We start from the raw sequence: 14,689 nt of genomic DNA, 5'->3' as shown, positions 1-14,689 counted from the left end.
TGTGTGGTGTGGTGTGTGTGGTGTGTGTGTGTGTGTGTGTATTTAAAATGCCTTTATTACTGTGCACAGCTTATACTAAACTCTTTCTCCTACTTGAGGTGTGTGTGATCTCTCCAGCTGAGGTGTGTGTTCTTCCCCCAGGTGTGTGTGTTGGAGCGTGCTGCGGAGGGGGATGAGTTTGTGGTGCTGGCGTGCGACGGGATCTGGGACGTGATGTCCAACGAGGAGCTGTGCGATTTTGTCAGGTCCCGGTTACAAGTGTTTGACGACCTGGAAAGAGTCTGTACTGCCGTGGTGGACACCTGTCTGCACAAGGTACATACACACTTTAACCCACACTCTTAACTAACCCACACTCTTAACTAACCCACACTCTTAACTAACCCACACTCTTAACCTGTTTGGGGTGCAAGCCCGAAATCGGACGAAAATGACAACAGCTGCAGGGCGCGAAATTCAAAATCTATTTTTTTTAAATATTTAACTTTTACACATTAACAAGTCCAATACAGCATTTGAAAGATAAACATCTTGTCAATCCAGCCAACATGTCCGATTTTTTAAAATGTTTTACAGAGAAAACACCACATATATTTATGTTAGCTCACCACCAAATACAAAAGTGGACAGACACGTATGGATATGATTATGAAGTATGAATTATGATTCAAGTAGCATGCACAAGCCAACCGAAATAAACTAAAACCAACCTAAAGAGCCCAGAAAAAACTACCTCAGATGACAGTCATATAACATGTTACACAATAAATCTATGTTTTGTTCATAAAAAGTGCATATTTTAGCTATAAATCAGTTTTACATTGATGCTACCCAAAAATGCTAACACATAGCTAGAGTCTGAATCCAGACGGGAGTAGCCAGAGAAAATACATACACCAACGTCGGCTACTAATTACACCTCATAAAACATTTCAGAAAAACATATGGTGGATAGCTAATGAAAGACAGATATCGTGTGAATAAAGCCAACATTTCCGATTTTTGAAGTGTTTTACAGCGAAAACACAATATATCGTTATATTAGCTAACAACATAAGCTAGCATAAGTCAGCACTAGCATTGGTCAAGCGCTAGCCTAGCACAGTTAGCCCAGTTAGCACAGCACAGCTCAACAGATATATGAAAAAGCATCCCAAATTGGGTCTTATCTTTGTTGATATTCCATCAGAATGTTGTAACGGGGTCCAATGTCCAGTAGAGTCTTTAGTTGGGTTCCAGAACGAATTATTTCCCTCTTTGGTTAGCAAGCACAATAGCATTGCGGCGCTACACAGCGTTTCTTCAAAAAATTCTTCCGTCATATCACATCTAAAGTCCAGAATAAATTGCAATAATATAATTAAAGTATATTGAAAAAACATACTTTAGGATGATTTTGTGACATGTATCAAATATCGTAGTCAGACATCATATTCACCGTTATCTACCTTGTTCCAGAAGCCGAGACCAAATTCTGCTTCGCGCCCGGAATTTTTTTTTAACTGCGCAGGTCTCACAAGAAGGTGTGTTATTCAGTCCATGGACGAGATATTCGACTCCTTTCAATTCTCACTTCCGCATTACAGCCTGACGAAGGCGTGTGACGTGTTTATATGGTCCCAAGTCAAAGGGCCTTTTATAGAGAAGGTCTTAAAGAGACACATCGCATTTTGGAAATCTCAATTCGGCTGGGAAAATGGCTGTAAAAATATTTCTGTTCGACTTAGAGAAACAATTGAAACCTTTTTAGAAACTATAGACTGTTATCTATCCAACAGTAGTAAATATATGCATATTGGAAAATAAAAAGTTTCTTAGGAGGCCGTTTGAAAATGTGCACACATTTTCCAGTTTTTTCAATATTCAGCTTGCAGCCCAAACAGGTTAACTAACCCACACTCTTAACTAACCCACACTCTAAGTCCCGGTCTCTTTATGTGTCTCTCTCCAGGGCAGCAGAGATAACATGAGTGTGGTGTTGGTGACTTTACCGGGAGCTCCCAAGGTGTCTGAGGAAGCCCTGAAGAGAGAGGAGGACCTGGACAAATACCTGGAGACACGTGTAGAGGGTGAGGACACACACACACACCCCTATCCTTTCTAAGAGCTTGGACACACGACGCTGACGAACTGGTAATAACATAGAGAAGCTGTCGCCGCTGTGTGTTATAGTGACCACCTGCTGGGTGTCGACGAGCAGTGGCTCTTTCAACGTGGATATGACGGCCAATATTCTGGTCAGAGGCAACTGTCCGTCTTTTATTCTGTTGCGTTTCCACTCTAACCCTGTGTCTGTCTCTAGATTTGCTGGGTGGCTGTGGAGAGGAGGGGGTTCCTGACCTGGTGTCTGTTCTGAGGAACATCGCCTCTGAGAACATCCCCAACCTTCCGCCTGGAGGAGGCCTGGCCTGCAAGTAAATACTACACACACTGAAGACCGCTGCTTTATTGCCCATTTTCTTTTCACATCACTAAAATGTCTCTCCCTTCTTTCTTCATGAAAGTATGAGAGACTGTCATGATTTATTTATCCAACTTCTCAATCAAGCTCACAAATAAGAATGTCTAATTGTGTGTGTGTGGGGTCAGGCGCAGTGTGATCGAGGCGGTGTACAGCAGGCTGAACCCACAAAGAGAAGAGGAAGGGGTGAGTAACTCTTCTTTGACCGCTCACCCCTGACCTCCCACTTCCACAATGACCCCACTCCAGCCCAGTCACAACAGCACCACTCTTCTGGCGTGTGAATGGGCTTCGAGGACCGTCAAAATACCAAACATGATCAAAATTGAATATTTCATCTAGAGTCAAGACTTGGTTTCACATCACATGAATACTGCTCCCTGATGTTCCTTCCTACCGTGTCCCAGCCTTTTATCACACAAAAGTCCGGGATGTCTTTTGAACATGAACTATTTGGCCTAGTCTAGTCTGTGTTTATTGTGTTGTGTTTGGGGTGTTGGGAGTTGTAGTGGGGAACGGGAAGGCACTGTTGTATTCTCCTCTCCCTCACTGGACAAAGACAATGTCACTACGGGTAGCTGGCCTCAGGGGTAGGGGTAGTCTGGTGTGAGACAGTGTGTGTGCCTGTGTGTGTGTTTGACGCTGGTGTGTGTCTGACACTAGCTTGTGTGTGTGTGTGTGTGGCGTGGTGTTGCCCCGGCCAGGCCTGTGCTGGAGGTGGAGGAGAGGAGGAGAGTGAGGAGGGAGGAGGCAGCAGTACGGCGACCAACCTCTTGGAGGCGCTGCGTCAGTTCCGCCTGCACCACCGGGGGCAGTATCGCTCGGTGCTGGAGGAAGCCCTGGCAGTCTACCGTCTGCCTGGGGAGAATACAGCTGACACGGGGGAGGAATCCTCCTCCTTTACCGCTGACGACCTCCCTGATTCCCCCCGGCCCTCACCCCCCTCTCCCCCTCCCTCACCCGTCGTCATCGAGACGCCCTCATCCCCCGAAGCAGAGAAACGCAAAGACACGCCCTCTCCAGACATCGACCAACAACCACCTCCGGCTGCAGACATCGACCAATCAGAACCTCCAGCGGTAGACACTGACCAACCTGAACCTCCGGCGGCAGACCTCGTCCCACTAAATCCTCCAGCTGCTGAGCTTCGCCAACCAGATCCTCCCCCCTCCTAATTCACCTCTGATCTCTGTTGTTGACCCCCCCCAATCTAGTCTAGTCCATGCGTGCTCTCACAGCGTCTAGTCCATCCGTGCTCTCACAGACGCCATAATGGGAAGATATAAAGATGAGTGGTCTAAGAATGGGCCGATCATGTCTGGACCTCTACCTGACAGAGAGAGAGAAGACCTACTGGACTGTCCATATAAAAACACAAGTTCCCATAAACCACCTATACTTGTTCTCACAGTACCCACACACGCACAACACACTCACTCTCTGTGTGTCTCTTTGTGTCGGTCTCTCTGTCTGCCTGCCTGCCTGTCTGCGTCTCTGTCTGTCTGTCTGTCTGCCTGCCTGCGTGTCTTTGTCTGCGTGTCTCTGTTTGCCTGCGTGTCTCTCTGTCCGTCCGAGAGATACAGGTCTTAGCAGCCAGCTGAGGTGTGTGTGTGTGTTTGGTAGAATTTGTTAAGGTGTGTGTCCACTACAGTACTGTAACTACTTCAAAATTCTGGAACAGTATACAAAGTTCTAAAAAGTTCAAAATACCAAAGTAAAAAAGTGTGTGTGTCATTGTATTTCTAAAGACTGAGTTGTATTTCTCTCTGATGAATGGTGGCACTTACTGTATGCAACAAGACACAATATGATAACTGTGTGTGTGTGTGTGTGTGTGTGTGTGGGCTGAATCTGTTCCATACAGCAATATGTGAATGAATAAAATAATCAATAAAAGTTATTTGAATTAATAATAATTATAAGATCTGTCCATCTGATTTGGTTTGTCTCTTGACTGTCAGATTTGGTCAGTGTCTGACTGTTATGGTATATGATCACTTTTTCCTGTGAACATTCCATTGTGGGTCTGATTGCTCTTCATGTCCTGAATAGTGCACAGTGAATTCCTACTACATGGCACCATGGCATTTATAGCATCATCTGCAAATGTTTATTTCTTGACAAAAAGCCTATTACATAGGCTGTAGGCTAGTATAAGAATTGGGACACAGCCGGTCTTTCAGTAGGCCACCATCAGGTGAGTCCAAGAACGACTCATCCCACAGATTGACCCACATACCAACCCCTCACATTCTCAGCTCCTGATCCACTTGCACGCCCGCTTTTCAACATCAGTACATTAATAACATCAGTTTTATATTGTATGTACTATGGCGCCTCATAAACATTTCTCTCTCTCGTTCTCTCTCAGTGTGATCTGGAGGACCCCTGGTAGTCGTGGTAACTGCGACCCCGGTCTCCTCCTGTGATTGGTCTAGCCACCCAGAGGGAGAGTTGCCTCCTCCACGTGCCCAGTGGACGACGTGTGTGTGTGTGCGTGTGAGGATGAACACACCCACACACACACTCTGCTTTTCCTCGGGAGGAGTGTGTTTTTGGAGGTGTTGCGGTTGTTTTAAGGACTGATGAAGCGCCTGGATGGTAGAAGTTTTTTACCATCCAGGTTTTCTGGTGTTTTATTTTGTTGTTGTTGTTGACATTGATCACCTGACTACACATGGACATGAGGACCTGGGGTGGATTTATATATGTGTGTGTGTGTGTGTGTGTGTGTGAGAGAAAGGAAGTTTGGAGGTGGGGAATTGGGACCCAGACTGGTTCAGTCTGGTACTTGTCTTGGACTCTGTACTGCCTGAAAACCCCAACTGCCCGAACACACACACACACCCTAAAACCTTACACACCACGCCCTGCAAATGCATGTATCTCTCTCTCTCTCACACACACAGAGGGTGGGGGGTCCACGTGCTACATGTTGCCGGTTATACAACCCCCCCATCCCTCACAACCCTCTCTGCTCCACGCCACAGCTACTGAACAGGTATTGGTTAAAACTGATCCCACCTGACCCCCTATGTGCCACGCCACAGCTACAGGATGGGTATTGGTTCAAACTGATCCCACCTGACCGCCTCTGATTGGTTCCTCCTGATGGATGGAGATTTCTGATAATTTTGATTTTCTGTTTGCTGTCGGATAAACGAAGGAGAAGAGCGGTAAAAAGGAGAGGGAGAGGAGTGCTGAATCCCAAACCAGTCCCTTCCACTCGCTCCAATGCCCTCGATTTGTGCATTCATGTGAGCCCGCCATATGCACGTGTCCCAAAGCTGAGGGAGTGAAAATATTGAGGGGTTTAGGTCTAATTAGTCTCTCCGATAGACACTTCAACCTGGCTTCACAGCAACCTGGTGTGTGTTGGAATACTACGAAGTGAAAAAATACTAAAACATTGAAAAGTTGTGCTTAATGATAAGGCACTTGCATTTATTTTGTGAAGCAGTAAAATGCATCCCAAATTAAATGTTCAACTGTTAGTGTGGTTTTAATCTAGTTAAACAATGGGGAATTTCTCAATTTGAATTACATGTCCATTTTTATTTAATTTATGAACTTGAAATGAATCGTTCAAGTCATGACTTTGTCCCGAAGTTGGTCGGGGTTATTGACTTGACACGCCGGAAATCAGTTTTGTCAGGAAGTGTGACAGTGAAGTGATTTCCGAGAGAGTTGGTAGAGGCGAGGGACTGGTTTGGGATTCGGCAGAGGACTACAGCGTTTTCTGTTCTCTCTGGTAGGGGTGGGCTCACAATGGTGGACTCTGGGCGTGGTGGCGTTCTGTGTGACGTCGTCGCTCTGTGTCACCAGCTGAACTGAGGGAGGGGAGAGATCAGGGGTTAGGGTAGAGTTTCTCAAACTCTGTCCTGGGGACCCCAAGGAGTGCAAGTAATAATAAAAAAAAAAAGCCCTAACACTACACAGCTGATTCAAGCAATCAAAGCTTGATGAGTTCATTATATAAATCAGTGGTGTTGGTGCATGGGCTAAAAAAAATAAACGTGGACCGAGTTTGGAAAACACTGGGTTAGGGTGTCACGGTTGGACCTGCTGCATCAAAAACAGACCGCTCACCTACTCCCCTCCGCTCTCCTGATCAGAGGATCAATAGTTAACCTGATCACTTTGATCAAAAACAGACATCTCCTGGACCCCACCGTCTCACCTATTCCCCTCTGCTCTGCCCACCTGAGTAAAGCAGGATCAATAGTTAACCTTGGCCCGGTTTCCCAAAAGCATTTTAAGGCTAAGCTCATCGTTAGAAACGTTGTAGGAGCGTCGTTAAATCTCTGAGCCGTTTCCCAAAATCATTGTTATTAACGTTGCATTTGAAGATGCTCGTAATCTAACGCCTGCATTAGATCACCTCAGAACAGCTGAGTTGGATGGATTTTTTTTTGCCCTCCCACGTCACTTTATACACAGATCTCCGCTAAACATAATCACATGGTTTATCAGTCTCTGTGACCACCGATAACTTCAGAACAAAGTTGACTACAAATACAAAGTTGCCAGTGTCTTTGCCATTGAAACAGTGGGAAGCGACATATAAAAAGATGCTTCAAAATGTACTGTACTGTAGGATGCTGTCTGTAATTTGTATCAATATATTTCATGACGTGTAGCCTAACAAATCAGTGATATAGTGCATTTGTTATTGAGTAAGCATTCAAAAATAAGCCGTCTCAATATTTGCAGCTGTAGGTGGTAATATCTCTCTAGAAGCCGATCCTTCGTCAGTTTTGTGAAATAATGACAATGTAAAGATGTAAATGGAGTAAGCAGATCCGAGAGCAGCACTCCATTTCGATCCTATCAGTATCAACACATGCTCCAACGATGCACTTAGTTCTCTACGCGTGTTTTTTTGGGAAACGCGTGTTATATCTAAAGGCGGTTGTAGGAAATATGCATCGTTAAGACACTTGTATGCCTAAGGTCCATCGCTATCGTGAAACCGGGCCCAGATCACATTGAGCAACATTCACGCGTAGCTGTTGATTTTACGGAGTATTACGAAAGCTAAAGTTGAATTCAAATCAGTCTCCGTAAACTAGGAAATATGGAGTTGTTTAAGAATATTTAGGAGCTTTAGCTAAGTCTTTGATCCTGCTTTGTGACATCATCCCCTGGTTGGCCGCCAGAAGCCCTACTCCACAATGTGGTGTCATCATAGACTGCAGGGCAACTTCCTGGTTACGGAAATCACCAACACACTGACAAAACTGACACTTGACTCTTCCCAATGTGATCAGTCTTCTTGGCAGATAGAAATGTTGCGGTTGTCTGTAAAGCAGAGTGCTGCCCCATTTGTGTATGATGTCATATTGTGGAGTGTACCAATTTAACCCAGGTAGAGTCCCAGTGTTAATCCTGTGTACCTGGTTCAGACTACATCGGTAATGTTTGTATTTGCTGTTGTTTGATTGCACTCACATTTGATTACAGAAAGCGTCTATATATGAAATAAAATACCTGCCAAGGACCAGTGGTCAGTGTCTCTGGGTTGTGTATACATGTTTCTGTGTCTGCCTTAGCATATGAAAGTGGGCACCCTGTTTGCTTATTTCATACACAAGTCCATTCCATTTAAATCCACGAGGGACAGTGAATGAGTGTACACTTCAGGGAGAATCAGACTGCTGCCCCTCTCCCTTCTTCCCCTCATACCCTTGTCTAATCCCCCTCTCTCGGTCTCTCATCACTTCATCCTAATCTCCAATCACAATCATGTTCTCAATAGACATTATGGGTCATAGGTGGGTGTTTAATTTGGTGATGGGTTACTTCTGCTATTGATGACTGCTTTTATACATCCTCCTTTCAATGTATCTGCTTCTCATGAAGACAGGTACAGTGCATTCGGAAAGTATTCCGACCACTCGACTATTTCCATATTTTATGTTACATCCTTATTCTAAAATAGATTAAAACAATATATCCTCATCAATCTACACACAATACCCCATAAAGACAAAGTAAAAACAGGTTTTTAGAAATGTTAGCAAACTGAAATATCACATTTACATAAGTATTCAGACCCTTTACTCAGTACTTTGTTGAAGCACCTTTGGCAGTGATTACAGCCTCGAGTCTTCGAGTATGACGCTACAAGCATGGCACATCTGTATTTAGGGAGTTTCTCCCATTCTTCTCTGCAGATCCTCTCAAGCCCTGTCAGGTTGGATGGGGAGTGTCGCTGCACATACATTTTCAGGTCTCCAGAGATGTTCCATCGGGTTCAAGTCCGGGCTCTGGCTGGGCCACTCGACATTCAGAGACTTGTCCCGAAACCACTCCTGTGTTGTCTTGGCTATGCTTTAGGGTCATGCTTCACCGTAGGGTTGATACCAGGTTTCCTCTAGATGTAACACTTAGCATTTAGGCCAAAGAGTTCCATCTTGGTTTCATCAGACCATAGAATCTTGTTTCTCTTGGTCAAGAGTCCTTTAGGTGACTTTTGGCAAACTCCAACCGGGCTGTGATATGCCTTTTATTGAGGAGGGGTTTCCGTCTGGCCACTCTACCATAAAGACCTGATTGGTGGAGTGCAGCTGCGATTGTTGTCCTTCTGGAAGGTTCTCCCATATCTACAGTGGAACTCTGGAGCTCTGTCAGAGTGACCATCGGGTTCTTGGTCACCTCCCTGACCAAGGCCCTTCTCCCCCGATTTGCTCCAGGCAACCAGCTCTAGGAAGAGTCTTTGTGGTTCCAAACTTCTTCCATTTCAGAATGATGGAGGCCACTGTGTTCTTGATGTCCTTCAATGCTGTATCATTTTTTGTTGTTGTACCCTTCCGTAGATCTGTGCCTCAACACAATCCTGCCTCGGAGCTCTCCTGACAATTCCTTTGACCTCATGGCTTGGTTTTTCTCTGACATGCACTGTCAACGGTGGGATCTTATATAGACAGGTGTGTGCCTTTCCAAATCATGTCCAATCATTTGAATTTACCACAGTTGACAGTGCATGTCAGAGCAAAAACCAAGCCATGAGGTCGAAGGAGTTGTGAATTTGTAGAAACATCTCAAGGATGATCAATGTAAACAGGCTGCACCTGAGCTCATTGTCGAGTCTCATAGCAAAGGGTCTGAATACTTATGTAAATAAGGTATTTACTGTTATTAACTGACTAGGCAAGTCAGTTAATTAAGAACAAATTCTTATTTACGATGACGTCCTGTCCCGGCCAAACCCGGATGACGCTGGGCCAGTTGTGCACTGCCCTATGGGACTCACAATCACGGCCGGATGCCCTCAAACCATCATGGTCACCTAATAATCCCCAGTTTACAATTGGCTCATTCATCCCCCTCCTCTCCCCTGTAACTATTCCCCAGGTCGTTGCTGCAAATGAGAATGTGTTCTCAGTCAACTTACCTGGTAAAATAACGGTAAAATTAAAAAATAAAAAATAAAAAAATTATAATTTTTTTAGGGCCTGACTCCAGCCTCCCTAGTCATAGACTGTTCTCTCTGCTACCGCACAGCAAGCGGTACCCGGAGCACTGAGTCTAGGTCCAAAAGGCTTCTCAACAGCTTCTACCTCAAGCCGTAAGACTCCTTAATAACAGCTAATCAAATGGCTAACCAGACTATTTGCATTGCCCCCCCCCCCCCCCCTCCTCTTTTACTCTGCTACTATTCTCTGTTTATTATCTATGCATAGTCACTTTAACTCTACATGTACATTTTACTTCGACTAACCGGTGCCCCCGCATATTGACTCTGTACCGGTACCCCTGTATATAGCCTCACTATTGTTATTTTAATTGTTACTTTTATGCCTTATTTTTTACTTAACACGTCTTAACTGCATTGTTGGTTATGGGGCTTGTAACTAAGCATTTCGCTGTAAAGTCTACCTCAATCAAATTTGATTTGATTGAGGGGAATAAACTATTTTTATCTGTTTTAGAATAAAGCTGTAATGTAACAAAATGTGGAAAAAGTCAAGGGGTCTGAATACTTTCTGAATGCACTGTATTAGGTGACATTGTCCTGCAGTTCTTTGTGTTCTGGAGGGTCCTTCTACGTATAGACGGTGTTTCTCACTGACAGCATGTGATTTCGAGTGGGGTCATTTAGCAGATGAGGGCAGGCCATTGTTAGAGGGATAATCTGCTCTGACTGCTCAACACGCTCCCGATTAGTGCAGATTATTATATGTGCACTCACACACACCCCATGCCCCCATCTGGCCTCTCTCCTCTCTCTAACCCTAGTCCCCTCCCTCCGAAGCTCCCTTTTCCTGTGCCTCTCTCGGTCCCTACCTCCTGTCTCACTCCTTTTGTATAGGTCCTGTACTTTTCCCCCTGTACATTTCTCTCCTCTCTCTCTCCTTCCCTTTCTCCTTTCCTCTGTTTTCTCTTGCTTTTGCCAATTTGTGAATACTGAAAACAGACAGCTGTAGACCGCTGTGTGTGTGTGTGTTCCTCCAGCTGTTTTTGGCTGCTGGTGTCTTTGTCAGGTCAGTTGTATGTGTTTGTCTCCACATACACCTACACACACGTAACCATTTTAAAAACAACCTGGTTAATGTCACCACATTTACTGGATAACGATTTAAATACAGAGTTGACATCTGCCCAGCTCATCCTATCTCTCTCAGACACAAACAACAGTTTGGATCAGAGACGAGGGCTTGTTTGGGAGGAAATATTATCTTATAATAATCTTGTGATTTTGTTTATAGGTGAGTGTTTTGTGCTTTTGGGTGTGTGACGGGTGTTTGTGTGTAATTGAGGGGTAAGACACCTCTTCCGCTCTTTTTCCTCTTCATATTTATGTATTTAACCCTTTCATTTACCAGGTAAGTTGACTGACAACACATTCTTATTTACAGCAATGACCTGGGAAATAGTTACAGGGAAGAAGAGACGGTGGGAAAGATTAGGTGACCATGATGGTATGAGGGCCTAGATTGGACATTTAGTCAGGACACCCATCCGAAAGACTGCGCCTTACACAGGGCAATGTCCCCAATCACTGCCCTGGGGCATTGGATGCCTTGTTTTTTTCACCAGAGGAAAGTGTGCCTCTTTTTGGACCTCCAACACCACTTTCAGCAGCATCTGGTCTACCCTCTAGGGACGGACCCCGCTTAGCTTCTGAAGCAAGCCACGAGTGGGATTGAGGGTGGTATGCTATATTGTTCTCCTGTAAAAATGTACTGTATGTTCCTGTACAGTTCATATTTCTCTATGGTGAGATTGAGGACAATATATGTGTATTGAATAGAGAGTTAAGAAAGCCCTGAGAACCAGCCGTATATACAGCTATAAATACACATCATTGATACCTGGTATAGAAACCCTGACGTACGTTTGTGTGTCAAGGAGAGACGCACACCTAGCTGGTGGTCTTGTTCTGTTATAGAGACCCACCAGTTCCACTTTAGACACCACTTAGTCATGGAGTGGATCTGTGAACAACAGCTAAGGCGTCTCAAGTAGTAATCGTGTTAGAGAGTATGGAATGAATGGACACAGCCTTGACATATCCTGACCCAGAAGTATCAGCCTGAGAGAATAAACCACCAACACATTCTTAGAGAATAGAGAAGCACTACACACACACACACACACACAGTGTGACTGGGCTCAGACAGATCCTGTGGGGGGTAATTGGCATTATTAATTGAGCCCATGCAGCAACCCCAGCTTTTTTGTTTTCCCGGATGTTTTTGTCATTGGTCTTAGTGTCAATCAGTAATCTGGTATACGGTTGTTTTTGGACAGGGCACAACAATCTCGCCCCATCCCAAACCAATCCCCAGACCTCATTGGCACTCCTGTAGATCTGAGAGGATTGGACAGGTACTATAGCTTCATCTTGCCCTCTGAAATCAAATCCCGCTGTGTGATCTCTGCATCCGAAGGTAGTGGACACACTGGGCGCTCTGGAGAAAGATTAGCACACACACATAGCAGTATTATTATGGTTGAAGAAACCTCCGGTCCAGGGTGTGACTTTTTTGTCCACTGTATCACCGGTAGGCTGCGCATGTTTCTCTAAGAGGTTTTCCAATGACATAAACCATTGTTCTAATCACTGTTCTGCTTTATCATATTTATCATTTGAGTGTTAATCCACACTACATTCTAATATAGTCAGATGATCATATCTAACAGTCTGATAGACAAACACATTCAATCTGCATGAACACAGATTCAGTTAGGCTCAGCCATATGGTCAGGGTTCGGGATTCCTGATAGCCATGGAACAAATGCATACGAGTGTTTTAAAAGATAGACATCAAGGTGCTAGTTTTCTGGGCATCCGTGGCTTCACATACTAAGTAGGAGCCAAGTGCAATCCCAGAGTATATTTGGCTGAAAGAAGAGCACATACCTTGACAGCATTCTCTTCTGAAAGATGTTACTGCCAAAGGTCCAATTGGAGACTTTGCACATCCTCTAACACTGGTGTTTCAAAATAGGGGCATATCACATAACAGGACAAGCTTTTTACAAACAAGGAAATGGTTGAGCTGTTTTGCTATCAAAATGCCGTGCAGTGAGCTGGTAGCCTACATCATCAAATAGTGAGCAGAAGGGTGTTCATTCGAATCAAGACACCAATCTAGCCGAGACTTAACATCTCAAACCTAAAGTTTTGTCGTTTAGCACAGTGATTCACAAACTGCATGTGATCGGCATTACAAAATGTGCTTTAAAATGGCAGAAAGAAAAGAGGCCTGAGTAAGAAAGTTTGGTGGTGGTGGTGGTGGTGGTGGTGGTGGTGGTGGTGGTGGTGGTGGTTGTTCAGATGTTTTCAGAAGATGGGCAGGGACTCTGCTGTCCTAGCTTCAAGGAGAAGCTGGTTCCACCATTGGGGTGCCAGGACAGAAAAGACCTTGGACTGGGCTGAGCATGAGCTGTGGCCTTCCGTAGGGGTGGGAGGGGCAAGACCAGAGCTTGCAGAATGGAGTGCACGGGTTGGGGTGTAAGGTTTGAGCATAGCCTGAAAGTAGGGAAGGGCAGTTCCTCATGCTGCTCTGTAGGCAAGTACCATGGTATTGTAATGGAGGCGAGCTTCGACTGGAAGCCATTGGAGTTTGTGGAGGAGTGGGGTGACATGGGAGAACTTGGGAAGGTTGAACGCCAGGCGGTTTGCGGCGTTCCGGGTAAGTTGCAGAGGTTTGATGGCACAAGAGGGGAGCCCAGCACATTGCACTAGTCCAGATTGGAGATAAGTGCCTGGATTGGGACCTGCGCCGCTTCCTGTCTGCGGTAGGGTCGTACTCTACGGATGTTGGAGAGCATGAACCTGCAGGAGCGAGTCACTGCTTTGATGTTTGCAGAGAACGACAGGTTGTTGTCCAGGGTCATGCCAAGGTTCTTTGCGAACAGAACTACCCATTGTCTACACTGGCAAGGCAAGACAGTGAACTTTGGGCTTGTATTCCCTGAAAACTGAGACCCTATCATGACAAAATGTTATTATTCAGTATACCAATACCAGAGATTTGTCTCTACCATTCATTCTGACTGCTGTTTGGTTCTCCTGTGCTGGTGTTTTATATAAGGATTTTAATAAAAGGTGAAGTTATAAAGTCCTTTCAAGAATGTAATCGTCTAACAGTCGAGGACGAGGTCAGAGTATATTAGAGTATATTATACTGCTCCGAATGGCATCTCCCATAATAGCCTTTATAGTTGACGAGTTTCGTGCGAAATGACTATTCAAGGCAGTGCAGAACCTTTGCTCTATAAACGTAATTCATCTACACGGAACAAAAATATAAACGCAACATGTAAAGTGTTGGTCCCATGTTTCATGAGCTGAAATAAAAGAGCCCAGAAATGTTCCATACTCACAAAAAGCTGAATTTTTCTCAAATGTTGTGCACAAATATGTTTACATCTCTGTTAGTGAGCATTTCTCCTTTTCCAAGATAATCCCTCCACCTGACAGGTGTGGCATATCAAGAAGCTGATTAAACAGCTGGAGACAATAAAAGGCCAGACTAAAATGTGCAGTTTTGTCACACAACCCAATGCCACAGATGTCTCAAGTTTTGAGGAAGCGTGCAATTGGCATGCTGACTGCAGGAATGTCCACCAGAGCTTTTGCCATAGAATTTAATGTTCAGTTATTTACAATAAGAGAACATAGTTTTAGAGAATTTGGCAGTACATCCAACCGACCTTACAACCGCAGACCACGTACGTGTATGGTGTAGTGTGAGTGGGCGGTTTGCTGATATC

General features: G+C 44.8%; 1 protein-coding gene across 3 annotated transcripts in view; it reads left to right on the top strand.

Annotated features, from left to right (window-relative positions):
- The window catches only part of LOC129829098 (protein phosphatase 1B-like), a 37,878-nt gene extending 29,917 nt beyond the window's left edge, over positions 1-7,961 (top strand). For 2 of the 3 annotated variants that reach the window (XM_055890596.1, XM_055890595.1), the window contains exons 4-8: positions 142-315; positions 1,952-2,069; positions 2,303-2,414; positions 2,590-2,647; positions 3,166-4,377. In XM_055890596.1, coding sequence (XP_055746571.1) covers positions 142-315; positions 1,952-2,069; positions 2,303-2,414; positions 2,590-2,647; positions 3,166-3,636 — 933 coding nt within the window. In that variant the 3' untranslated portion in view covers positions 3,637-4,377. Of the gene's footprint in view, positions 1-141; positions 316-1,951; positions 2,070-2,302; positions 2,415-2,589; positions 2,648-3,165; positions 4,378-4,832 lie in introns of those variants that run through there. The other variant, XM_055890597.1, reaches the window with a different exon arrangement.
- The last annotated feature ends 6,728 nt before the right edge of the window (positions 7,962-14,689 follow it).

Source organism: Salvelinus fontinalis, chromosome 30, assembly GCF_029448725.1.
Source record: "Salvelinus fontinalis isolate EN_2023a chromosome 30, ASM2944872v1, whole genome shotgun sequence".
NCBI lineage: Eukaryota > Metazoa > Chordata > Actinopteri > Salmoniformes > Salmonidae > Salvelinus > Salvelinus fontinalis.
Note: the sequence above shows the minus strand (reverse complement) of the source record. Positions and strands in the feature narration are given on the sequence as shown.